General features: G+C 41.3%; 1 protein-coding gene across 1 annotated transcript in view; it reads right to left on the bottom strand.

The window, feature by feature from the left end:
* Positions 1-26506, bottom strand: part of GRM7 (glutamate metabotropic receptor 7) — a 307513-nt gene that overhangs the window by 133581 nt on the left and 147426 nt on the right. Inside the window, exons 3-4 of the mRNA XM_049826946.1 lie at positions 10487-10628; positions 9439-9593 (exon numbers count right to left, since the gene is read on the bottom strand). Coding sequence (XP_049682903.1) covers positions 9439-9593; positions 10487-10628 — 297 coding nt within the window. The remainder of the gene's footprint in view (positions 1-9438; positions 9594-10486; positions 10629-26506) is intronic.

Here is a 26506-nt window from a genome sequence, read left to right as displayed (position 1 = left end):
CTCCCTCTCTCAAAACAACCACCCACACAATCTCCAGTGTCCTGAGATAACAGTTAAATATGAATAGCAAAGAGAAAATGCCAGCATAAGCCCTGGGAGCAATACACAAAACACAGAAATAGTGAGAGAGACACATATACCCACAGAATGAAAAACAGCTGGCTCCCATCAGAGAAGTACCTCCATTTTGAGCAAGCCAGGTCTCTTGTAGGTTGGGCCAGCAGTTTATTTCATTTCCAGGGGCCAAAGAGAAAGCTCCCTAAATCTTTGTTTTACAGTGGTTCTTTATGGTCCAATTAGAGCTTTCTACCTAATTTCTTTGCTATGAAGCAGCAAAGCCATTTGAAAAAGTACTGGTTCAAACCCCATTCGAGATAAAATTTCTTGTTAATGCTGTTGTGGTTATGAGCTGTGTCTGGCACTGAGCAGTGGCATATAACTCTCTTTAATACTCTCAAAAGATCACACCTTCAAACTGTCTAAGAAACCCCAAAAGAACTCCAATAATTGAACACCACAAAACAGCCAGATGTGTAACTTTAGCAAAATTCTACACTGAAATGATGCGGAAGTTTACATTTTGAGTTGCAATGCTATGTGTTTTTTCCTAAACACATTGCCTCACGGGAGCTCAGGTTTGGAGCGCTATGGGGCACTGCCTTTGAGTCTGCAGCAGAACAGTGGTTACAGCTGAGACTGTATTTCTCAGTGACTAACACTTACAGGGAATCTTGAACAAAAGAAAAAACCCCAGAGGCCTCAGTGCCTTCATCAAGACATTCTTTCAATGCCTTGAAAGAAAACTACAAAAATAACATTAATTTGAAACTTTACAAAAATTGTGTTTCTTAACTTCTCTATATCTGCATATTAAAAAATAATGACACCCTTAAGCTACTGTCTCTGAACTTCCTAAACCTCTCCCCAAAGCCTTCGCTTCAACCCTTTAATGTTAAGCACCGCATCACTACTGCAACACCCCAGCGAATGTACAGTTTCTGCCGACAGCCAGGGAATAGAGCCTGTTTGCCTGAATCTCCAGCATTACCATATCGATCGATCTCAGGAGACTGGGCAGCACCGTGCAGTGGTATTTAAGCCAACATTTAACCGCACCACACTTTTCATCATGAAGCTTCAAACCAGCAGCCCACGAAAGAGCGTACAAGACCGGCGAAGTGTGATGCCTGGCTCACTAAGCACCCCAGCTAAAGCACGCTCACCTTGGCAGCACTCAGTGCAGCCCACCGCCTGGCCCGGTGCACGCGTCCGTCCATCCGTCTGTCCTTGCACGCTGCACTCCTGTAGCATGAGTCCGTACATACACAGGCAAGAGGCAAGGAGATTCAGCACTAAGCCAGGAAGAATCAAAGCTAATCTTAACTCCCAAGAGTGGCTTTTCCACCAGCTGGAATCGATACACAATAAACTTTTCAAGGCTGTGAGTGTGTCTTGGATTCCCAGGTAACCACGGTATTAATTTAAATTCAATTAACGGCTTCATCAGCACCGGGAGATACATTCCCAACAAGTTTGCGGGTAGAATGACTTTAAACACTGCGTGACTGATATAGAAGAACAAAAAGGGAAATTCTTCCTTCATCTGCGGCTGGCCAGCTAACAGGTTTTCTATAAAAAATATGAAGTTCCATTTGAAAGCATCTTTTTGACAAAATGGATAGGGCGAAACAACAAACCTATCTTAACAGATGATACATTTCTGTATTTACTTACTTAATAACATGAGCACACAACACCCTTAGCATTTTAATTCCAAAGTTGCTGAAGACAATTTACTCATGGTGGAAAAAATGCAAATAAAAATTTACTCATGGTGGAAAAAATGCAAATAAATGTTTAGACATATAGTCCTTCGTGCAAACTTTGCTTGTAAGAGATAGCGTCAAAACCAGAGTCGCTCTGTCAAGCTACTGACACAAACCACCTTGAAATGTATTTCCTGATTGTTGTTGGTTGTAATTACACTATGTAAAAACCAGAGACGATCGTGCTCGTGTGCCCCCTCCCAGGTGCTGGAGCCCGCTGCTGGCCATGCAGGGAAGGGAAGATTGCAGAGCTGGTCCCACGGCTCTCAAAGAGCCAGCCTGGAGGTGCCGAGGAAGAACAAATCCATTGACACTGAAGCCTTTCCAGCAGTGCAGAACGCAAAACAGGTCAGGTGGCAAGGAGATGAGAGGAAAATTCAGGGGCAGTAATGGGAAGAATGAGTAAATTCTGGGAGTGATGATCTGTGCTACCTCCTCTTAAATTTTCCCTTATGATGGGTGTCCCCTCTGGCTTTTGGTGTCCATGGGCTCTGCTATGGCGAGGCTGCAGCGATCCCCTGGGCCTGGCAGCCCTGCGGCTCGGCATGAACCAAACCCCCCGAGCCAGATCTTTCCATCTCGCTTACTCTCTTAAAAGCACACACTCGTGCCCCAGGGACACAGAGAAAAAAACCTGAGAACAACAGAGCACTGTAGAAGACTCTGAACCAGGCTGAAAACAAAAAGAATCCAAACCTGATCATTTTACAAATATTATTATGAGATATAAGGCTGTTCTGTTCTGTTCAGGGAGGAGGTGCGTAAGTGCTACACAAAGCACATCTTTCCCAGGGAAACATCCTGGGGTAAATGCAGCCATAGCTAGACACAGAACAGAGTGCCTGTATTTATTAACGTTGGATAAAATTCAATACTCCCTCTTAACACAGAGGAAAATGAATCCTGAGCTCCTTTGCTTGACTGGGGATGGGAAGGTAAAATATTTGAGAGCCACTAAAGAGTGAGATATAATTTCGTTCTAATTTTTTCTTAAATCACTAGCCTTTCATTGTTTTTTTCCGGGGTTTAATACCATCTAACCAAAAAAGAAGCAAATCAACTCTTGTTGGAAATAAAAACAAAGTATTAAAAACATGATTCACCATCTATTTGGAAGAAAAACAACTGAAAAATTCAAGGACAGTTATGTAGGTTTACAGCACTTGCAACGCTTCTGGGTTTTTTTAAATAGCTATGCACTTCCTTGTGCTGAATTTGAGCCATCCTTTAACCTCATAGCTGAGAGCTTCATGGGACTGCAAACTTTGGCCACATCCATAGCTTGCTGGAATTGAATAATTAATCAAATCTAGTTGAATCCCATTGTTTAGTTGCATCAAATTCTGAACTTAGACCATAAAGAATATTTATTTCCTCATTGGCAAAGCATTTTGCCAGACTTTCAAAATAATTAACTTCATATATATATTTTAGCCTCTCTATTTCTCTTACAGTGGTTCCTCTCCTTGGTTTCATTTCCCTGTGAGCTGGTATTCATGAAAACAGATCACATGTAAGTAAGAAAGATAAGGAAGACTATTTTGAAAGAAAAAAGTTAGAGGTAGAACCAGATATCTGAAAGTGCTAAGTCAGTAGCATGGCTGCTAACAACATGAAACACAGTATAACAGCCTAATTCGGAAATTTTTGCACAGAAAAGAGGCATAGGAACAACAGAAAGCAAGAGGTAAGTAGATAGTTGTTCATCTTCTTTACAGTTGAGATTAAGAGGAAAATAATTTCTAAGACATCCCTGAACTGAGACATTTTTAGTTCATGGAAATTATATATATTTATTTTTGAAACTTCGTAAGAGCTACTGGAGGCATTTGGACTCCTTAAAAATATGGCTGTGATTTTCAGAAATTAGTTATCTCTGTTCTAGTCCTACCTCTTGGTCTTTTGAATGATTCTTATTTCCTAAAAAGGTGTTCAATGTTTTCTACAGATCCTGCAAACCTCAGTGTATCAGACTGGGTAGATTACAAAAGAGCATCCAAAATTACTACTGTCTCTTGAAAATACTAGTTTTCATTACTTCAGATGTGGGGCTTAACAAGATACTAACAGGTATTAACAAGGGCTTACCGGGTGTTAGTTCTTCCTGTGCTAAGCCTTGAGAGGCTGGAGGGGAAGCCCAGGGATGCCACCTTGACTGTGATGCCCAGGCAAGCTCTGAGCCCCTCACCCGGGGTCTGCATGGGACCAACGGTGGAAGGATAAATCTTGGAGTTGCATGATAGGAATATTTTTGCAGGAATAAGGCTGCTTACTTCCTCATTTCAGCTGTGACACTGCATTTGATAAAAATATATTGCTGGGCTGCCATGCAGAGAGCTATAGCCACCTTTTGAAGGTCCAACCAACATCTTGAATGTTCTTGTTCTACCTACCATGCCTGCTCTCTACTGCCACACTCCTGAAGGAGTTTAATGAGCCATTTTTAATCTGAATAGATACTACAGACTGATATAAACAAATTTAAAATCTGAAGGGTAGATGTTGCTTAGATTAGAAGAAAAAATGGGAAGGAAAAAACCAAAAAGGGGAAAGGAAAGACACTTATTCCAAAATCCAAGACCACCTGGCCTGACTCCATTCCTCGGACTTGAGAATCTTCTGCACATGCACTGTCTTACAGCTTTCTGTACTGAATTCAGCAATTACTTCATAAACCTGCTCCAAAAAGATCTGGCTTTTTGATCTCTCATGGCACAGGTATCCTCTTATCACTGGCAGAAAGATCTGCTTCTCCTCCAGGGAAGGGATTTAGGAACTCCTGACTTTGAAACTGCCTGCTAGGGAGAACTGGAATTGATGTCTGGACCAGTAGTATTATCATCTTTAATCAGAGGGTGATCTAGGTAACTTATATACAGCTATACGGTGTAATAAAGAGAGCTACCCCAGGCAGTTAAAACATATAATTAGATTTGGGTACAGTAGTGATAACAAGAGGAGGAAATGCTCTGAAGTTTATTAAACCTACTGAAACCTGAAGAGGTGAAGTGGCAGTGGAATACTTAAAGGTCAGTTTGTGTTTAAAGAGGTTAGCGTGGAAGAATTCATTTCCATCTACAAATAAACAGGGTTGCAGTTCATCCCAGCCCTCATCTGGGGAAGTCCACAGCTGGAATGACAGTCCAACCCACGAGAATCTACGGAGTGTTTCCATATTTTGTTTCTTGCTGGTTGGGATGGTCTAGAAATCTTCTGGGACTTCAAATGAAAACTGCAACAAATGAACAACTTTCTCTCAGACTATCATTGCCTAAGGAAAAGACAACCATGTACAGTAATTTGCTAGTCTGAAGGCAAGTAGCTCAGCTGAACTGCAAGAACAAAACACTGTTTTTTTTGAAGTGTCAACCTTTCTTTTCATTTTCCACTGTGCTTCCATTTTCCCTCTGGCACTTGAAATTTTTGGGACTTGTTATACTCGCCTCAACATCTCCCATTTTTACCACGACCCTGATCGCATAATGACTCCGTAATAGCCTGCTTTTTCTTGCTTTTTCTTGCCTGAAATCTTCCTGCAGCTCACACTCGCTCCTCTTCGCGGCATTTCACCCTTCCCATGATTAGCCGGGCACTCTTTCTGTTCTTCAACACCAAACTGATACAGGAATCTCTCCCATGTGCAAAGTTTATCTTTCTATTCAGGACAATGAAGAAGAAGAAAGGTTTCTGGGGAACAAAGCAGGAGTAGGTAAAATCCCACCAAGTGCATTACGGAGAAGAAAGATTTTCTGCAGATTTTGTTCCGTTGTATTGCTGGTTTAATGTATGTCAAATGCATGCAGAACCACAGATGTTCATAATTTCTGTATTACTGTGAAACGAATATACTACTACTACTACTACTACTACATCCCATTAAAACTTTAATTAGAAAACACATCTTCTTTTCTGTTGTTTAAACTGTTTAGTTCTCATCTTCCAGTACTAACACTCACTTTGTGGTTACATTACACCTTTTCACAAAAATGTGACAAGGATATACTCTGAGTAAAAGACTATTCAAAATAAGGCATATGACTTCAAACTCTTACATCCATAAGCACAGGTCCTTGCATTTCTGCAGTGCAGTACTGTGCTTGTTCCTTGGAGCATATGCTGAGTTTCAGGACTGGGCTGAAGTTTTAGTAATCTTCTGTGAGCAGGAGAACACACCATGACAGCCTTATTTTAGAAGAGTTCAAAGTAACAATAGCCAGAATACAATATTCTGCTGCCATACTTGTTCTAAAAATAAATACATTCTGCTCTTTTGCCCTGAAAACCTCTCAAAGCCTTTCAACTTCGTTGCTACTTGGTTAAGTTGGCTATGGAGCTTGTTTCAAACACAAGTTTTCATGAAGTGATTACCATTTAAGTGTGCGCTTCCTCTGGCTCACTGTCTACTGCCATTATGCAAATAAGATGCTACTTCATCCTTTCAGCATAATTACATCAAACACAATCGGGCTATATTAAGACTGACTTAAGATGAATGAATTCAGTTCATGTAATGATTTCCTAAATCACCCCATGGGACTATGGCAAAGAAAATTTTGTCCCAAGAGTGAGATCAAGTATCAAGACAAATAACTGCGTATCTGAGGCCTGATTCTACAAGAAACTCAGTGCTTTAGACTCCCGCTGGAGTCAGAGGCTGCTGCGATATTCCCACTGTTACCAAAAATAGGAACTTCAAATGGTATATATGCATATAGGTGTAAAGACACCAACACACCTGTGTTTCACATCTGTATTTTGAATCGAAGAGTCATGGCTAGGGGAGAAGAGTTACTTGAAAAATGACTTTTTCTATATAATGATTGTTTCAGTTTATGACTTACAGCACCAAGAGCTTTACAGACATAAAAAAATCTGATAATCCAAAGTGTACCATGTACACTTGAACATGCTGGCACATTAATTTTCAATGCAATTTAACATTTCTTGGCTTATTAGCCTAACATTTCTCCCTGAAGCATGAGAAGAAGCTAGGAGTATCACATATTTCAGGTTAAGGTATGGGACCTGTGGTGCTCTCTGTTTCCAGTGAAGTTTGTTAGGAATCTTTTTCTAACATATTACAAATACCATTTAACACAGTGATAAAAGGAAAGAGAAAAAAAAAAAAAAAAGGAAGATGCTCTTGAGGAGCAAAATAAGGGTAACCCCCTCATTCATGACTAATAAAGAAGTTCTCACCAAATCCAGCGGGAATTAAGTTGGTGCTTAACTGTTGCCTTGACCTGGAGCCTGTGAGCCGCAGGGGCAGGCAGCAGCACTGCTGCACAGCACCGCACAGAAAGGAGACTGCAAGGCTGGGATACTGTTCAAGACATGGTCCTTTGGGGCAAATTGAGTTCCATTCTGCTCATTTATTCTGTTTCCATCAATTTATAGGGAAAAATCAAGGCTTCTTATTTCATTTATTTTATGTCTTCATCAAAAGAAATGCATTACTAAATTTTAGGAAGCAGATGTTCATTGCTGGATGATAAAAGAAGAACATTAAAATGTCTGTTTCCAGTTCCCTTGGATTCATAGCCAAATGAAATTACTACAACGACAGAAAGAAAAACAAACCAACATACAGCAGTCTAAATGCAAGAAAGGCAGACAATCCATACGGATAACAGCCTCACTAAGCAAAGAAATGCTAATACCTAAGGATTACTTACTTCTGTAAGTAACAGATTTCACTGGATGTTTCTCGTAGTGGATGAAACAGAAATGGGATCAGTCTGAAAGGGGAAATGTTGAGTTCTGGAAAACTGCTTCAGGAGAATGGGAATTTGCTCTGCGCTCTTAACCATCCCTTTACTCTTCCTCCTAACAGGACTAAGCAGATGGCAGATACAGATGGCAATTAGGGATGGATGAACGGGATTGAAAAAGGTAAGAACCAGCCTGAACCTTTCTGAGGGGTCACAGAGCAGCCAGGAAACATTTGCTATTGACAGTGCAACTGCTATTCCAGGACACTTTGCTCTGCCCCTCCTTTCATATCAAGTACAGTACCTACTTCTGGCTGGGTGCTTTTCCCTCCCCGGAAAGTAACATGCAACTCACGGACCTCAAAATATGTATCTGCTGCATGGCAGCTGCTCCTGAAGAATGAACGCGATTATATATATAGGCAAAATATAATTTAAGCATCACAAACAAGTAATCATGCAATCTACGTGACTACAAGTGCAAAATGCAACTAGCCAACTTTCAGGCAACAGGCTAATATAGTCACTGAATAAGAAGATATTTGTGGGCTCAATGGACATGATTTTTTTTAGATACTCTAAATATGCTGATATTTGTAACTGTTATTTAACTGCCTTTCTATACCTGAACCTTTCCACTCTGTTATTGTCGCTTATTGTGTCCAAAGGCAAACTTCATGTTTCTCATTATGTCCAATGTGTATTATAGAAGGAAAATATTTTAAAACAAACTTAGAAAGTTTTTATTTCTGTGTACTGTTGGCAGACTTTTTGTTTCTGTGTCAAAAATCCTCAGGGACGAATACAGACAGTATGAAAAGATTATTAAAATATCCTGGTTTTCAGAAACAAAACATTTCACTGTCTATCAACTTTACGTATTTATGGAGAAATAACATGTGAAAATGCCCCCAGGGTTTAAGAAATGTAAAAGGATGAAGCATATTATATACTTGAGAAGAATAACTAATGAGGTGCAGACACTGTAAAAATGAATGCAAATATTTAGTTTTCCAGTGAGTGAAGACACCAGAGCCTATTTTAATGTGGGCAACATGTTCAAGGAGTCTTTGGAGACCCTGCCCGACACAATGCCATGTTCCAGCTGAGGAGCTTGTTTTCTTTACTCAGTGTCTCCCTTGTAAAGCACTTTTCATATTATAGAGAACACGCACTCTAATCGATGAGTTTGGTTTGCCCAGAGGAAGCTATTTGGATAGGTAAGCATCTATACAGACAAAAGGGATAACAAATTGAGGAAAGATCAGACAACAAACAATTCAGAACACAAAGAAATGTTGAGAAACTAAGGGATTATGTAAAAAAAAGTTTCCCATAATTTTTAAATACACATGCATATGTACAAGTAAATATATTTGTGAAGCACACAAGCAATATGTATAAATAAATCCAGTGCTCGATCTGAATGAAATGAAAGTTAAGCTAAGTTTAAATGGAAACTGCCGATTTAAAAATGAATTTTTACTTCTTCAGTAGAAAACTTATCCACTGCTTCAGAGATAATGCATAAATTGCAAAAGATTTTCTCTTCCTCTGTATATACATGATATGTTAAGATCATTTTGGTTTACTCTCTATTAAGTGATAAAGGCCCTGTCATATCACCACAGCTTAATATAAGCTCTGAAATCGTGCCTTTAATAAATAACTGCCAGTAGCTTCTCAACTGTGGAAATAATGTATAGTTTTCAGATGAGGAACACAGACATTTAGGAAAATTTCAGGAGATGAAAACTTACTTAATGTCCTTTATACTCTTTGTATGTCTGTACATATTTATTCAGAAAACACATACAAGAAAAAATTATGGGCGATTAATTTTGTACCACCAGTGCTTCAGGAAGCAGGAGAGAGAGAGACAAGCAGAAGAGAGCTCTTACCCTCTATGGTGGCTCGCTTGGGCAGGATGGTGATGGCTCCCTCAGCAACATCCTCCTGCTGAAGTAATGGGCTCACCTTGGAGCCCCACGTGTCCGAGCCCACCCATAGGAAATGACCAACTTGATCTGCCCTCTTAGCGGCTGCAAGGATTTGCCTGCAGAAAAGAACATTTTGATCACAAATTAATTTCATTTAAACATATAATTTCTTGGGGAAAATGGTGTGTCGCAATGAACAGAATGAACAGAAATAGCATATTCCTGTAACCAACAGAGCTCAGGAATTTTGCAACACACCATATCATGATCTATGCAGCACAGATTGGACCTCTCTCTTAATTCACCCTGTATACTAAGACTGAAATACTGATTCCACTAAAACGTATAGTTTTGCCACTGACTTTATTGAAACTTTATCCTAACTTGTCTGTGCCTCGTTTTGTAGAACTGAGCCTCTCAGCAATTGACAGTACCATCACAATTTTAAGCTAATTTAAAATTCTGGACAGAGAATATGGGACACATGCAAGTGAGAAATGAGAGTCACACTTTTAAAATATTCTTTATCTTATTTTATGAGCGAGTTGTATGTGGGTAAACCTTGAGCACCTTATGTAGTTCAACATTGAGCATCCAAGACATTTTATCACTAGTAACCATCATTTGCTGTAAAATAGACTCTGAATTAATGAGTAATACATAGTAGCATGAGCTCGGAGAGAGGGGCATCTTCTTAATGCCTCTTTGAGAGGTAAGATCAGGTCTGCCTTCCAATGCCTGAGTAACCTTATGCTAGAAAAAGCCTCCAGACCTTGATCAACGTTTCCGTCCTCCCACTACTGCGATGCATGGTCTAGAGCACCACGTGAGCCAGGGCAGCAACAGCAGCACCTCCGTACCTGGCGCTACCCTCCACAGCGTAAACTCCACATCCCCCCATTGCTCTTACTAACAGATATTTCCACTTCATTATTCATATTCTTATTTGCTTTCTCTTTTCTGCATAGCTATCAAGCACAAATCAATCAATTCCCTCAGTCATCCTTACTTTATGTCTTCATCATTGGCAAAAATAACGATGGCCCTGGCATTGGGAGTTTCTAGGAGCTGCTTGATAATTTTATCAAAGTCGATGGTCTTGTCCTTGCGATCCTGGGGGATTTTCAGGGACTGAGCAATGCAGAGCCCACCTGTTAAAGAAAGAAGAAAGAAGAAAAGGACTATGTCAGAGGAGAGTCCAGGAAAGGCAGTGGGAAATACACGTGGCTGGAAGGGGAGCCTGGGAGGAAGAGAATCTCTCCAGTCTGATCGCTGCCCTTACAGAGCACTCAATCTTCATGTCAAGCTTCCCGAGGGATTCATACAATTATATTTTTTTTTTGCACAGAGCACTCATTGCGATACGCACAGTCTGCATGCCTGGGTAGGGTCACGGATTAAACAGATGGGCAAAGCCAATATCATAGAAAAGCAAAATAAACAAATAAACTAGTCAGTAGAGGGATTAAAAAACAAAAACAAAACCAAAAAACCAACCATCGAACAAACAACAACCCGAACAAGCTTAAACTGATTTAACAAAACCCAACAACTACAACAGGCTGAAAGGCAAGTGATGTTCACAATGTATTACACAAACTTTAGTTTACACAAACTTCAGTGAAGAGCTGAGATTCTTTTTAATTTTGCAAGTTGAAGGGTATTGATGGGAAATGCTTCCACTGAAACAACTTATCTGGAATAGGAACAGTAAAGGAGTTGAGATATTGGCAAAAGCAAAGATTGCTCAAAAAAATCCTTACTCAGTCAAATACCCATCACCAAATGGGATGGAGCGGCCCAAGCAATTGAAGCCTCAAGACAAAGTCTGTGTCTGTGAACTGGACTTCTCATAAATACACAGGTAACATTGCAAAGATGGTATCAACATGGTAATAGTGATAAATACATCCATACCAAAGAAATATTCACTTTTAGCACAGTTCACATATTACAGTTATATAGCTTGTTTTAGGGGGAAAAAAAAAAATAAAAAATCACATTTCCAGTGACATTCTGCTTGTCATTGTTGGCAGATGAAAACACAACTTTTGCCTTCATTATTTTGTTTCTCAGTGATAAACACTTTCATCTTTTATGGCATCTTAGATACCAACTTCCTCAGTATACTGCACAGTGTGTTAATTAATAAAGTATCAGAGATGCATAATAAGAAACAGCAGTAGGGATGAGTTAATTAAAAGACAGCAGGACGAAGGAGATATTCACAGATATGCTTCAAAATACAGATTTAAAAGTACTGTTAAATGAAGTAATAGAGAAGGTGTTCTCGGGGAAAGAACATAGAGGAGGAGGCTTAACCACCATCAGCACACGCTGTCTGCCTGCAGTCTGCCAACGGATAACGCAGTCATCCTAAACCACGGCAGTGCAGCCATACAAACACCTGGAGGAAAACCACTGAACATCCGTAAAGACCAAATGCATGTTTTAAAATTGCAAAATGTGGCTCTTCTACAGATCTCTGAGCACTTTACAAAGTAGGTCAGGATCATTTTTCCTTATTTTAGACACAGAGAGCTGAGACACAGAGGTTGCCTGAAGTCAAGCCAGGTCTGTTGGTACTGGCTGACCCAAAAACTCCAGGGAAAAAAGATTGGTTTCAGTGGGAAGAAATAAGATGGTGAAAAGGAAAGGCTGAGAAAGAATAAAACAGAATAATGACCCGCCAGTTTTTCTCTGAATCACACAGATTGTTTCATTTTGTTTTACAATTATTACAACTTGAAATTATGGCAACATGCTTTTTTTCTTTCAAAGAAAACAATACTGATTTTTAACAGTAAACCTCATTTTTAAATGAGGAAAGAAAGTCACATTGCTAGTAAGTTCAAAAGGTTTAAACATTTTTAAATGCTCTTTTTATTTTCCCCAGTCAAAATTAGACAGAATCAACTCAAATCCATGAGCAGAGTTACCCAGCTTTCCTGAAATGCCCCACTTGGCACAGATTACGTGCTGGTTTAACGCACCCCCGCCCAGCCAGCTCTAGTTTTAAGCCTGAGACTCCTGCTCCGCAAGCTGGGCCAAGGCATCTCCCAAGCAGATAGCAGGAAATCGAGGGGAAGCCATCCATGTGTCTCTGTTGAGGAAAAATCTCTCCATCCTGGCATCATGCCTAAGGAGAATTTAAAGTTATTAGCTGCTCCTGGAAAGTACCCGTGCCCTCCCTGGCACTCCATCATGCCAAGCCAAGCTACTTCGAATCTCCCACGAGAGACTCCTATTTCTCTTGCTAAATAAGGACATGGCAACTTTGGAGAATCACTGAGAGAAAAGAAGAAAAAAAACCAAACCAACCCACACACTGTTACAAAGGTCCCAGATTTGTCACTTGAAAATTTATGCATTCCCTCTACGGTGTCCTTTCAAGAGCCTCCCACTTTGACACAGCAGAACAGGAGAGGATATATTTTACAGCATTGAGACCACAGGGCTTTCGTGTGCTGGATGGAGCCATTATTTAGACACATCTGAAGCTGCGGCGAAGATCCTTTGCAATACTTCATAGCTCTCCATTGCTTTCATTCAGAAAAAGCGGGCTCTCTCACGAGAGGGCTGGAGATACAGCCCCAAAGACCAGACACCAGCAGACAGGCACGCAGAGCAGTATTCCCCAGCACCTCCCGATTTCTAGTTGCTGCACCAGTAAGTAACTTTCAGAGCCTTTTAAATCAGGACAGTAGAATGCTTACAGGTGCTCATCCCCCGATACCACAGCTCCACCATGGAGAAATGACCACCCAGCAGGCGTGCAGAGAGAAAAGAAGCAAAAGGCTCTGGGACCTGGCACTCAGCACAGTCATATTTCTGTAGTTAAGAGTCTGTCTACATTAAAGAATCCTTGTATCCAGGGGAAAAAAAGACACCACCCCACCCCCCCACCCCAGATCAGGTGATGGATTGTTGTTGTAAAACTATTATTAAAAAAAAATCAGTATTTATTATTAAGTAATTGTGATCTACATGATTTAGGTGCTTGTAAGAAAGGCTAAAATTGTTGGGAAGGCTGTTAGCTTAGCAACCTACCCTGACAATAATTACACCTATTGTGTGGGTCATGCAATCTCTATTGCCTGGATGGAGAAGCCAAAAATCTTATTATAGTCGATAATGATTACAGCTGAACTGAGCATCTTTGGACAGAGAGACAGCTGTGGCCAGGCTCTCAATAGCGAGGAAAAAAAGCCTCTAATGCAATGTACGGCTTCAAAGTATGTAATTTCCACGGGTTTTTGAAAGAAAAGAGGGCCCAGGGTGGAGAAAGGAAACAGCTTGGAATTTGGAAGGGCAGATTTCAGGTCCTTTTTGTGATACAGATTTTTCTACTACCTTTGGGAGGTCAGCTCTTAGTTTCTCTGCTGTCCACTAGTGAAGGGAAGTGACAGAGCTCCTCTTTTAGCATGCCACTTATGGTATGTGTGCGGTGGTCAGACACTTTGCATTTAGCCCACGCTAGATGGAGAGCTGCTCTTACAGCTGGGAGGGTGGAAGAGCTTTCCCAAATGGAGCAGATGATAGAATACCCTGTTAAGCTTTGTGCCATCCCTGGCACAAAGGAATTACGGATAAATGGTAAGCAGGAATTATGGATAAATGGTAAATATCAATGACTAGACCCAAAATATTTTATCTACAGTATGGTAGCTACGATACTCTCAATATAACCACAGCAGGAGTGATGAGCATTAGAAAGCACTCTCTGAAGCAACATTAGGAACAGAAATGGCTAAAGCCATACAAGGCAGATCGAGGGCAAGTAAAAAAGGCAGAGAAGTAAGATGCAAGAGGACCAAGACCCGGATAATACAATTCAGACATGTTGATGGATATTCTGATTTTAAACTGGTAGCGTCTCTTTCAGGGAAGTGACACTATTACAAAATGACTAATATGTGCTCCCAGCACCAAAATGGGTCAACATGTATTATTTTCTAATTTGCTTTGTTTTGCTCAAGTCCACACCGGGCAGCATTTGACATCAGCGCACAAGCTCTTATTGTAGCAGCAGGGTGATCCATCCTAGCCACCCGGCTATACTAGTCACATTAGCTTCTCTTTACATCCAAGCTTATGAGCTTGAATAAAAGTGGTTTGATCTTGGCAGAGGACCTCATGGCAGGCAGAGGCACATGACATTTTTCATTCCTTAGCAATAACAGATGACCAAGAAATTGGGTGTATACTGTCCAAATGACACATATAGAATAAGTTTAACTTTCATATTCTCATCCTGCGTTCTTATTACAATAGGAAATGTGCACAGGTATTTAAACTGTCAGGTAAATTCACAGTGCTCCCGAGGTAAAAACCTCCAAGGGAATTCAGTGATAACAATGTGAAAGTTGCAAATTAAGGATTTTGTCATAGGATTTCTGCAGTAATATATTACCCTCGGCGGACCGGAGAAGTGGCATATGCTCCCACAAACTGCTATGGCAATTAACGGCAGTCTGGGAGTCGAACCCATGCTGCACCCTGCTCCGCACATCCCCAGCAGCCGTGGTCTGCAGGCTGCGTGGCACCAGGAGCCTCCCAGGCATCCCGGGGACTGATCCCACTAGCAGTACCACGCTTTAAACCAGCTGGCTACAGAGGGTTCCCGTTGGCTGCTATGGTTATTTCTGCCTAGTGAGCAAAGAGAGCAGGTAACTAACCGAGATGCTACAACCAAGTGCGAAGGCCGTTATGAAGATAATGGATATTGGAGATGCATAAAAGAGATGTGAACAGTAGTATGTATAAGATACATCATTCAAGCAGTTCTGCAAGCAAATGTTTAACTCCTTTAACGATGGAATTTTAAAAATTTACAGGAATCAGTATATGAAAGGCGGTCAAAACGACGATGAGGCAGTCGGTTCTATATCACTCTACCCTTGAAACAATATTCTTTCTCTTCTAGGCTATGTATAGAAGTCTAACATTGGCACGTTTTTCATCCTTCCCTGCTGCCAGCAAATGTTTTTGTAATAACATCAAATCCGGGATGGGAACACCAGGAGCAGACCTGGTAGGTTCAGCTTTTCCAGATGCGCCTTTGTCCAACAAGTAATCCGTGAAAACGCACAATAATCTATGAAAAGGATAAGACAACAAGGCAAACCATTTCCTCAAACAATAACTTGAAAATTATTTGGTTTTACAGCTTCTAGTTCTCCCAGTGGTTTGTACCACTTTGGCAAATGACCCAATTGTTTCGGATTGTTCCCGGCATTAAAATTCCCCCCACTGCAACCACTGGCAGCGCTCTGAGAAAAGACAGAAATGCCAACATTTCAACTGAAATTAATAGCACCTCCAGATTTTTTTTTGACAAACAGCATGCAAGTGAAGTTGGGTCCTTTCTCCCTGGCTGGTGAAAAACAATTTCCCCCCCAAATTTTATTTCCAGTAGAAGAGCCCTCTGAGCTTCATTAAGTCACTGACAGGACTCATTTTAGCAGAGTTTCTGTCTCAAGAACCTTGTTCAGTTTCACTTTCATCCTTATAATGGTGCCTACTTTCTCACATGCTTCTGGAGAAGTTTTAATTAAGCAATGCTGGAGGCAGGGGAAATTTATCTTAAGGTATTGGTCAGGATGTTGGCAATTATGGATATACAAATACCTGATTTTTTTTGTTTGGCTGCCAGACTGAAAAAGAAAGTTTATAGATCAAACTTTTTTTTGTTGTAAGATCTTCAGTTTTTCTCATTAAAATAAAAAGCCATGCAATTAATTTCACCTAAACCAAAAATCTCCATTTTATCAGAATTGGAAACAGTCATTATTAGGGACCTGTGGGAGGAAACAACTGAGGAACCACACAGGAGATTCTGGTGTCTCCCTCCTACCCAATGATTAAAACAGTTGTCCAAAAATGTGAATTTCCTCTTTTCCCAGAGAGGTGTTGTACTTGTACCTCAGACTTCCCAGTGTCCTGACCCTGCCATCATCTACCGATACCCCGGGCCAGAGTCCCCACACCCATCTGCAGAGCTGCACCAGCCCCAGCTGAAACAGAAGACAATGCTGGTTTTCAGTCAAAGAACAGCGTCAAAAGGGAGATCAAAGCCACCACACACAGACGGCAAATTGCTCTCAGGTGCAACAGGGAACCCCCAGCTCCCCTCCTCATGTTCTTTCCCCACTCTCTCCGACCAAAGATGCAGAATGAATTTAGTCTCAGTTTACAAATAGATTTAGGAAGCATGAAAACACATTTTCCCCCCAAATTAGTATTCACCAGATTTTTTTTTTTTTTTTTCCTTTTTTGCAGACAATTGCTACTCAGTCAGGAACAGAAAAAAAGAGCACTGAAACTCAGTGAAGGAAAGAACAGTAAGGGTGGATCAGAAAAATGCAAGATGAGCAGGTTAGCAATGGTAGACTGAAAAGGACTAGTTGTGCAACAAGTGGGATCATAAAACATCTGTTTCCTTGCTTTGCCTTATAGGAAGGATTCAGTTTGTTCAATTACTCTCAGAAACAATGCACTAAACCCACTCTTTCCCTGCCTACACAGGATGCCAGCTTTCTTCTTTTCCCCCTTTCCAACAGAACACATATGTAAGACTCTGCCTCACGAGTATCCTCAAAAAAAATGTTTTGCTATGAAAACTGGTATTGAGACATTCTAGGAAGTTGGTTTTGGACTCTGATAATATAAAAGACATTTTGCGAGTACAAAAAATTAGAAAGTAGAAGAAAATAAAATATCAGAACGAGTAATCTTTACAAAGATGAAAAAAAGAAAAGTTTCTGCTCACATTTTTCCTATCTTCAACCTCTTGAATCATATGGAATTTTCACATTACAAAAGCACCCAGTGTTGCACGGAGGGTCAAGCGCAGGTACCAAGCCCAGTCCTGCCACACTCCAGGAGCAGAAGCAGACACCAAAATACCCACGTTGTGCTGCCTGCTCAGATGCCCACCCCAAGAAGGTGCTGGAGCCATCGCTATAGGATGATCATGGTGAAACAATCATACTTCCAAGGCTCATTATCAAAGCGCTTTTTAAATGCCTATTTTATTTCTTCCCTTTTGCACTTTATTTCCTCACTATTAACACTAGGAGGGAGGACTGGATCCTTAGGAGAAAGCCAAGCTGGTGGCAGGGGACCCTCCTCAGACTACCCAAGTAAGAGCCCCACGTGCCCCTCTCCTGGGTGCCTTCAGGACCCGCAACAGCTTCTGTGCAGAGGAGGCTTTTGTCCAGGGTTCCCATTCCTGCTCTGCAAAACAAATGGAGAAGTCAACACTCTGGTGGAGAAATTGTGTCTTCAACCTCATGATGGATCCAGTGCTGTGAAATAACCAACATGCTCATCTTGCTGTGATAAAAGGTCTGGTGCTGTAGAGACACAACATCGAGCCCATCTGTTTGCTGTGGAGTGAGTGCCAACAGCACAAGCACTGTAAAAGATTATCAGATGACTTTTTTCATGGGAATCCCACTCATATGTCATTGACGTGGGATAGAGATCGGGCCTCATCACATGATGCTCCAGTTCACAGGCAGCTCGACGACAGGCGGGCAAATTGAGCCATCTGGGTGGCAGCAGTTGCAAAGCACACAGGAACTTGGAAGAAGACAGAGAGTCTTAGAAATATCATAGCTGCCTTCCATTCGCCTGCTGACAGATTCTGTGCTGTGCCTCTGAAAGGCAAAACCTCAGGAGAATTCTCTGTGCAAGTTCAAGCAGTCATGCATTAAATTGTTCGGGGCATTAAACACCTAACTCTGGTATTTAAGGGTAATGGATGTATCTAGTAATCAAAGTGTTGCTTCAGTATCCATGGATACCCACGATTATGTGGTATTTTGATTCTGGTACAGCACTAAGTACATTATTCTGCTTCCCTGAAATTCTCCAAGAGCTATTTTTCTTATCACCACTTAATTGGATTATCAGGTAGCAAAAGAGACAATTTAACACTTTTTCAGATGGTTTATCTACAGAGATACTCTTTTTGGGGGAATCACTTTTAGCAATACTGAAAACGTCGCTTCAGAAAGTTATGTTTGCTGTTGCTAATTACTAAAAGGAACTCTCAATTAATTTGATTAATATGTTACGTTAAAATTAGCAGCTGCCGAAAGCTGCCTCCTGGATGTTTATTACAATTACGGGAACAACACACAAAGCAATGGGCTCGCACTGGCTTCCTTCTGAAAGCAAGCAGCTGATTGCTTTTAAAGACTTTTCTCCCCCCCTCCATGGATTTATCACGCTCACAAGGCTGCTTTCAGGGTAATTACAAGGTCTGACATTTGTTCGGTTTTGTGCCAAAGAAAAGCTGAGCCTGCAGCTACTGCGACCCCCGCTTTCCTCAGTTTGGCCAGAGGAGGCTCATGGATTCTCCTCCACTCCTCCTCTGCCTGGCCCCTTGGAGGGCAGCCTGTCCCCGATGCCCTACTGCAGAGAGGCGGCACGGCATGGCACGGCTCGGCATGGCACGGCTCGGCATGGCACGGCTGCTCTCCGCTGGAAAGGAATTTGAAGACCTTTCTCACTGCACACCAGCACAGAAACACCCTGAAATGTTAAGGAGGGATTTTAAGGAAGGTTTATTGGGAAGTATATGGAAAGGTCAGGTTAAGTACAGATGATATATAGATTTTTTAATCTAGACAACAAAAATAACAACTCCTCAAGCAGTGAGGATTTCTGATCCCCTGAAAGAAACCCTCGAGGGAGCCGATGAGGTCCCATGGTGCCCCTGCCAAGGACATGGGGTGCTCAGCAAAGCCCCGCGCTGAAAGCTCTGTGAAACAGATCCAATGAGCAGGAAACCCCACATGTCACAAGGGGGGAATAAATCAAACAGTTTGACATAAGATTGGGATAGCCTGAAGGAGAGGAATTAATTGGGGAAGAAACAAAATAAACATCAAAGGCATATAGTATTTTTTTCATTTTGTTGTACATTGTATATGTCACTGCTGGGTTTTGGCATATACTTATATATCCTGCATATACAATTTGTTAGCTGCAATGAATTTTACTTCTAAACCTCATATATTCTGTGGAAGAAAAAGAAACCAGTGGCACTAACACTGAAGACTGACATTAAAGAAGTCAGTATTCTCCCCATGTGAAAACTTTGATACCACAATTGAGGATATTTCCCTGATAAAGCAGAATTACGTCCTAAAGGAACCAGAATGATAAAGATTATTTCATATACTTGAAATACAGCCAGGCCTGCCAGCTAGCTTGCTGTCAAATTCCTCACCAGTAAAAGAGAGTTATTCAAACAACTGACACAAAAGCCACAAAATCTTCAAAGAACAATCACTGGAAAGTCAATACATGACTCACATGTTCGCTTTAGAGAAGAGTGAACATTATGCAGCAGGAGCCTGTGTGTCAGGTAGGCGTTTTAAGGTGATTTGTTGTTACATGTGGGAATTCACATTTACAGTTTTAAATAAAAAAAGAATACACCCCCCCCCCCCCCGCCAGTGACCACTTTACAGGGCTTGTCATCAGCCTCATGCAAGAAATAATAAGATTTTCAGTAAGTTAATCTAGTGTAGGAAAATTTCCAGTCCCATTCCCAAACCTGTAAATTCACAGTAAACCAAGCTAGCAAAATAAATCCTGACCATATTACAGAACCTCTAATATTCCCCTGTCCCATCAAGTGACAAGGTGCTGCGAGTGTGAAAGTTCACCAGGAACTGGTCTGAGCCCATCCATACACTTCATATATAAGCTTTCAAGCACTCATCCAACAGCAAAGGTTGCACTTCAGTACTGAGGTTCTCTTTAAAGCAGTGATGCAGAGCCCAAAGGAGATGCCCCTGGGTGATCCATGACAGTGCCAGCTCTGGCAGGTGCCATACAAAGAAACTTTGATCTACAGAAATTAGCACACTGTTCGAAAAGTTCCTGCTATTCCATCCAGCCAGAAATGAAAATAAATTAATTTATTCTAACCCCCAAAATTAAAACAGACCCAGGCATATTCAGAGAAAACTGACTGGACTTCATTCTGCCTGCATTTGCTGGGCTAATGTAGTCACAGCTCCACCCAGAACAAACATAGACCCAGAAAATGGAAAATTCAGGAGCATGGAGTTATCACATTTCAAGGAAAAAAAAGAAGAAAAAAAAAAAAAGAGAGGCTAAATCAGCATAGAGTATGCGGAATCGTCAAGAAAAAAGAAATTCAAGTGAAAAAATCTAACTTACAGAGAGATCCAGAAATGACAGTTGGGTCCTTATGTCCAAACCCAAAGTTTTAATGAGGCACTGGATCAGACTTCTGTTTCTTTACTAGAAACAGTTAATATCCTACTTACCAAGAGTTATGAAGTTCTTGTGTATGCCAGTAAAAGAAGTTTACAATTGCACTGGTGTGCAGATGGGCTAGAATTTAAATTATGTCTCCATAGCCTCATAACTCAATTGTAAAAATAAAATGTGCACCAATAATAAATTTACATTAAAACATGAAACTGCAACAATTTATCCAAGGGAAAGCATCCTTGTGGATACGCAACAGCTTTAACTTAGAAATTTTCTATACATTAAGATTCTACTGAATCATTTTAAAATTTGATTTTTGCTAAGCTTGTTTACTGTCTCATTTTTTCATGTTAGACCTCATCATAACCAAAGAACAGAAGACCTAAACTGATACAGAAGACTAATATTTCTAGTATGTTATTCATTAATGCTTAATTCTATTGTGTCGTAGCTTTGCTGCATATTTAATGACATTCCCAGTGCATTTTATCACCTCAAAAACTGTCCTTTATTATGGCAGTTAAACTCCAGCAATATACAAAAAATTAAGACTCTCCCTGGAACACTAAGTTTAATTATAAGAATGGTATAAGATCACAATTTTCAAAGATTTAGAAAAGCTCTGTTTGCTAGACAGAAAATAAAGAAAATGAGGATATCCTGTTAGATCAACAGCCACCCATGCTCACAAACCCACGTTTGCTCACACTGCAATGCTTCAAAGACTTTGAGAACGGACTCACTTTAGGCATTTGCAGTAGAAGGGACTTGAGATTTATTGGCTTCCTAAAATCTGTACTATAAAGAGTACACTTGAGCCATACAGTGTAGCCATGTAGAAACAAAAGCAACATAAAATGAAACTTCCACTTCCGCTTCAAACATTTAAAACACTTTTGTTGTTACAACTCCATGCCAGTAGTGCTTAAATGACCCAGTCCAGATCAGGACTGCGCTGTAAAGCCTCTAAAAGGCGATAACAGCTCCTCTGAAGAACTCCTAGATGAAGACCCAGGGCTGGAGTCTGAACAAGCGGATTCTCAGCTCAAGAACATTATTTATGTTTTGAATTTTGCCATATACCTATTTCTAACAAGAAGCGCCTGCTATCAGACATAAAAGAGAGACTCCAAATTCAGACACCAGAATTAAGTTGAAAGGAATGTACTTAAAGGTCTGTAAGGAAGTCCCTTAAAGGTCTGCCGATCTGTGGGATGAACAACCACCGGGGTGCAAAACGCTTTGTATGACCTCATACGGTGCAAACCCAAAAATAATGCAATCCTCCCTCTGTCTTTTAAGAGTCTGATTTAGTCAGACTAAGACCAGCTCTACTGCGTTGCGCATAAAAATAGCAAAGGCAAAGTTCTCAGAAATAGTGTCAGAACACTTTATAAAACATGGTTTCTTTAGGAACAACTGTAGGCGGTAAAATCTCTGGCTGCGGGTAGAGACAGAAACAAAGCACCAAAAATACCGTGTTTAAAAGCATAACATACAGCCAAGCAATGATATGAATTAGAGCCATGCTCAACACAAAACACCAGTTAAGTATCTTAGCCTTGCAGCTGGTTCATAAATCCTCAAAACTGGCACATTTGAAGTCCTAAACGGAGATTTGCAGGGAGACCCAAACGAAGCGGTCCCTGACGGTGGCCCTTCTAACGCTGCGGAGGAAGCCCCTGGCCCCACGAGCACCGCGGTGGTTCGAGGGTTTTCCTGAGCATCACCAGTGGCGTGTGATGGCAGAACCCCACGAGAGGGGAACCTAGCCAGGCTACCTCCTGAAAATGAAAAATGACCCATTTGAAAGGAGACTGGATTCCAGGGAATCAAGAAATAAACAAACTGATCAAACATTCCCTGTTCTTCTGTAAATAAGTGCTACGATTAAGATACATACAGGCAAACCTAACTTTCTCCAGCATTAAGGCAACTGAAAAACAGACCTGTTACCTGCTATGGAAACTTTCCAGCTGGCTGCGTCTCACCTCCCCGCACAGAGTCAATGTGGGCAGTGGGCAGCTAGGCTCACCCCCTTCTAATCTCCAGTTATTTGTTTGCTTCCCAAAATGCCTGAATGCAAGGCTGCTCACAAACAATACCTTCCGAGGCTAGTCTGGCTCCCTTGCAAAAAGCAATTTCCTGCAACCTTCACACACACTAAAGAATCCTGTGCTCTATGGCATGGTTTTATTTGTCTGAACTGCCTCTTGGAGCTCCACACTGTAATTTAGGAGACTGCTTAGTGCTGTGCTGTTCTTGCAGGGATATTTCCCCCCTAGTAATAATGATGCCACCTCTGGATAGTGAATCATTATAAACCGCAAGCACAAAATGATCTCTAATGATGAAGCTTTTCTAACTACCATTTGGAGTGTTCCCATGTTCCTAATTCATTTTTTCTTGGAGAGGTAACATAGCATTTTAGCCTTCTCTCAGTTAATGCTATTTTCTTGGTTGTTATAGATCTGTTAGGGCAAGTGAAGACTTGTCAGTTCTCCAAAGAATGAGAAATCTGGAGAATAGCAATGACACAATGACAAATCTCAGTGGGAAGGGAGGGAGGATTAGAAATCTTTTAAGTATACTGTTGGAAGGAAACCTATTTCCTGATTTCTCCAGCCAAGAAGACACCAGCATTTACAACATGAAAAAATTATTCCATGAACACAGTGTCATGCTTGCAAAGGCTCTGCAATAGATAAGGTACATGAAAAGAGACTGATAGGAACTCCTGGGTTTTGACTTAGCGAGGACAAAAAGTGAGACATGGGACCAGGGCACAGAACTATTAACGTAAGCACCCAAAACCAAACAGCATTTGGCATTCACTTAGCTAGAAAGATCAGCTACTGTTTTGCTAGGAAAACAAGAGAAAACAGAGTATATCGGGCTGGGGAACATGGAGGGTTAGAGGAAAAGAAGGCAGCTTCCATAACATTTTGTTTCACCTCCAGTTCCTTGTGTCTCATCCAAAGGGAGGCAGAAGAGATCTGCTTCTTACTCCTATATACTTCTAGCAGGATGAAGGTCTCCTCTCTGTATGCTTCAGCAACCATCCCCAACCCTCTTCTGGGGAACTGCTCTCTAATTAGCACACACTACTCTGCTTGCTGCTTCCCAAGTTTAACTGAAGCTCTAAGTGATGCTTCTCATACCATACTAACCCTCAGCTCTGCAGAATCGCAGGTCCCTTTTGTATGGAGATCATAACAGAAGCAAACTACATGTGGTCTAATTTTACTGAGAGAAAATTTCATTAAGTATCATTAGCAAGCTGGCATTACATTATGTATGTTCATATTCCATAGCATTTTGGTGAAAGATGAATAAAGCTCTGATTCACATACACGTCTGCCGAAAGCATATATATAAGCACAGCATTCTGCAGAGTCTCGAAAGCAAATCACCTCTACATCGGATTTGCAGATGGCAGTAGGGATGACTGAGAAATCAAAAGATAGTTTTTCTGTTAGGTCCTTACCTGGGTTTCTGATTATTCCTCAGTCATGCTGCAGCATATTGCCTCTCAAAAGATTTACATACAAGGTCATTACTGCAAGCTTGTACACTGACCACTGCCTTCTGGGACTCAAAACACGTAAATTCAGCAAAGCTAAGAAATATTTAAATAGGTTATCCTTCCAGCCCTTGGATGGGGGAAAGACAAAACAGAAACAAAACTCTTTAAATTCCTTGGTCTTTTCTTGTCTTTCTCATAATCCTCATCTCCTTCACATTGGAGTAGTGTTCTTAATGTACAATACTGTGCTTTAATAACCTTCTCTCAAATGAGCACTAAAAATGCAATATAGTTCAATAAAATCACTATCGCAGCATTGCAAAAAACCCACCCCCAATACGCTGCCTGTGGATAATCAGTTCCATTTAATGGAGTTCTGCAACAAAATGTTGTAAAAGGCACAAAAGTTAGGAGCAAGCTCTGCGAAGGCAGTCCAGGTTTCATCCCAGCAGCGCCTTATCTCACGTAAAACAACCGCTGTTACATGATAGTTACAGACCAGAACTCGGCGCGGTGCTCTGGGGACTCTGACTGAGCGAGGGACCTCAGACAAGGTAAGGGTGAGGTGAAAGTCTGCCCTACGATCAGGAATACTCTGGGGCCTCATATGCTGCCTGCAGCTTGGAATACGCACTCAGCAGTAAAACGTCAAGGGCAGGAGGTACCCAGGGAAGGAGACTGCTGGCAGAGGGGTGGTCCTGGTCCCCGGGAGCAGTCCTGCCTGGAAGCGAGATGGCTGAAGAGATGGGGAGGTGACAGCTGGCTGTTAAGCCATGGTCGGCATGCAGAGGTGAACGGGGAATGCTTGCTCACTTTCTTTCTAAAATACAAAATTGAGTAACTTAGATTCCCAAAGCAGTTACACCGAGTAACATGGGGCCAGGGCCGGGATGCTGCACAAGTACATCCTTGCACCTTTACGCTCAGTCTGGGCTCTCTTGACTGGCCCCGAGTGGCGGGGTATAGGGTGCTGAGCCACACACACACGGCTCTGACCTGCTGCAGCAGCTCCTATGGACACTGTGAACTGAAGAGGTGTGAGCGCTGCTGGGAAGTGAACATAGAGAACGTGGTGCAAAGATCACCCTCTGTCTTGGAAAGCAAAGGTTTGCTCCTCAGGCTTTGAACCGCAGTGATGGTCTAGTTCCTGGAATGTCTGAATACATTTGCTCTCAGATGAAAGTTTGCCATATCTCAAAAGGCGACCTTAATACAGTTTGTAACAGACTCAAGTCCTGGCCTCTGCCCAGCGAGTGCATTTCATCTCTGCAATTCACCTGTAATCCCGTCTAGGCAGGCCGCAAATACGGGCCTGCAGGTTCAGGAGCATGAAAAACCTAATAAGCAAAAAATGTGCTTGACCCAGCAACTGGGAACCACCACCACTCTACGACCACTTGCATTCGCTTCACATGGGAACCTCAGAAGATGGATTGAATATGGTTATACCCGAGTTATTCCAGCACAAAGCTCTTCATTGACTGTTTTCTGAAGAGTCTTTTCAATGAACAGCCCATTAAAGACAATGTGATTCTCTTAATTTGATGCTGAATTCAAGAGGTGTATGAAATATTTGGCAATATTTGGACTACCTATTGTGTTTAACTGAAAGAAAAGAGATTGCTGCAGAAATCATTCCTCCAGTAAAGCCCATACTGTCCTACAAAGCACCCAAAACCATTACGAATCTTTAAAGTCTTCATTTTCCTTTCAACAAATGGAGTTATGGCAATAGCACACCCGTATCTTTGGCAACCCGACTTTTAAGAAAACATCTTTTTCCTTAACAGAAGGAAGAACAAAGGAAAAAGAGACTTTTGTTTTCCCTTTTGGTGCATACAATAAAAAGCCCAAACCCAAGTGTTAGGGGAATCAAACACACAAATCAAAATCTTGCAGGCAGCGGTGGATGGATCCTGAGAGATGCCAAAACTGCCTAGCCAAAAGGGTCGCAGGGGAGAAGGGCAGAGAGGACTTTACAGTGCGCGTTCTTATAACTAAACTTATTACTTGCAAAGTAAAAAATCTGACTTATTAAAATGAGTGAAACCAAGTAAAAATGTACACAAAAAGAGCAGCAATCACATAAGCCAAAGTTTTCATGGTTTTGGGGTAACACTTCATCTCCAGAGAAAATTTAAGCACCAGTGGCAAGCAATGGAAAAAAGCTGTATTTTCCTAAATTGAATACGTAGGGGAGAACATCCACCACCAACAGTTTGTCAAGATTCACTCCTCATC

This window comes from Accipiter gentilis, chromosome 23 (assembly GCF_929443795.1).
Source record: "Accipiter gentilis chromosome 23, bAccGen1.1, whole genome shotgun sequence".
Lineage (NCBI taxonomy): Eukaryota > Metazoa > Chordata > Aves > Accipitriformes > Accipitridae > Astur > Astur gentilis.
This window is presented reverse-complemented; position numbering and strand designations above follow the sequence as displayed.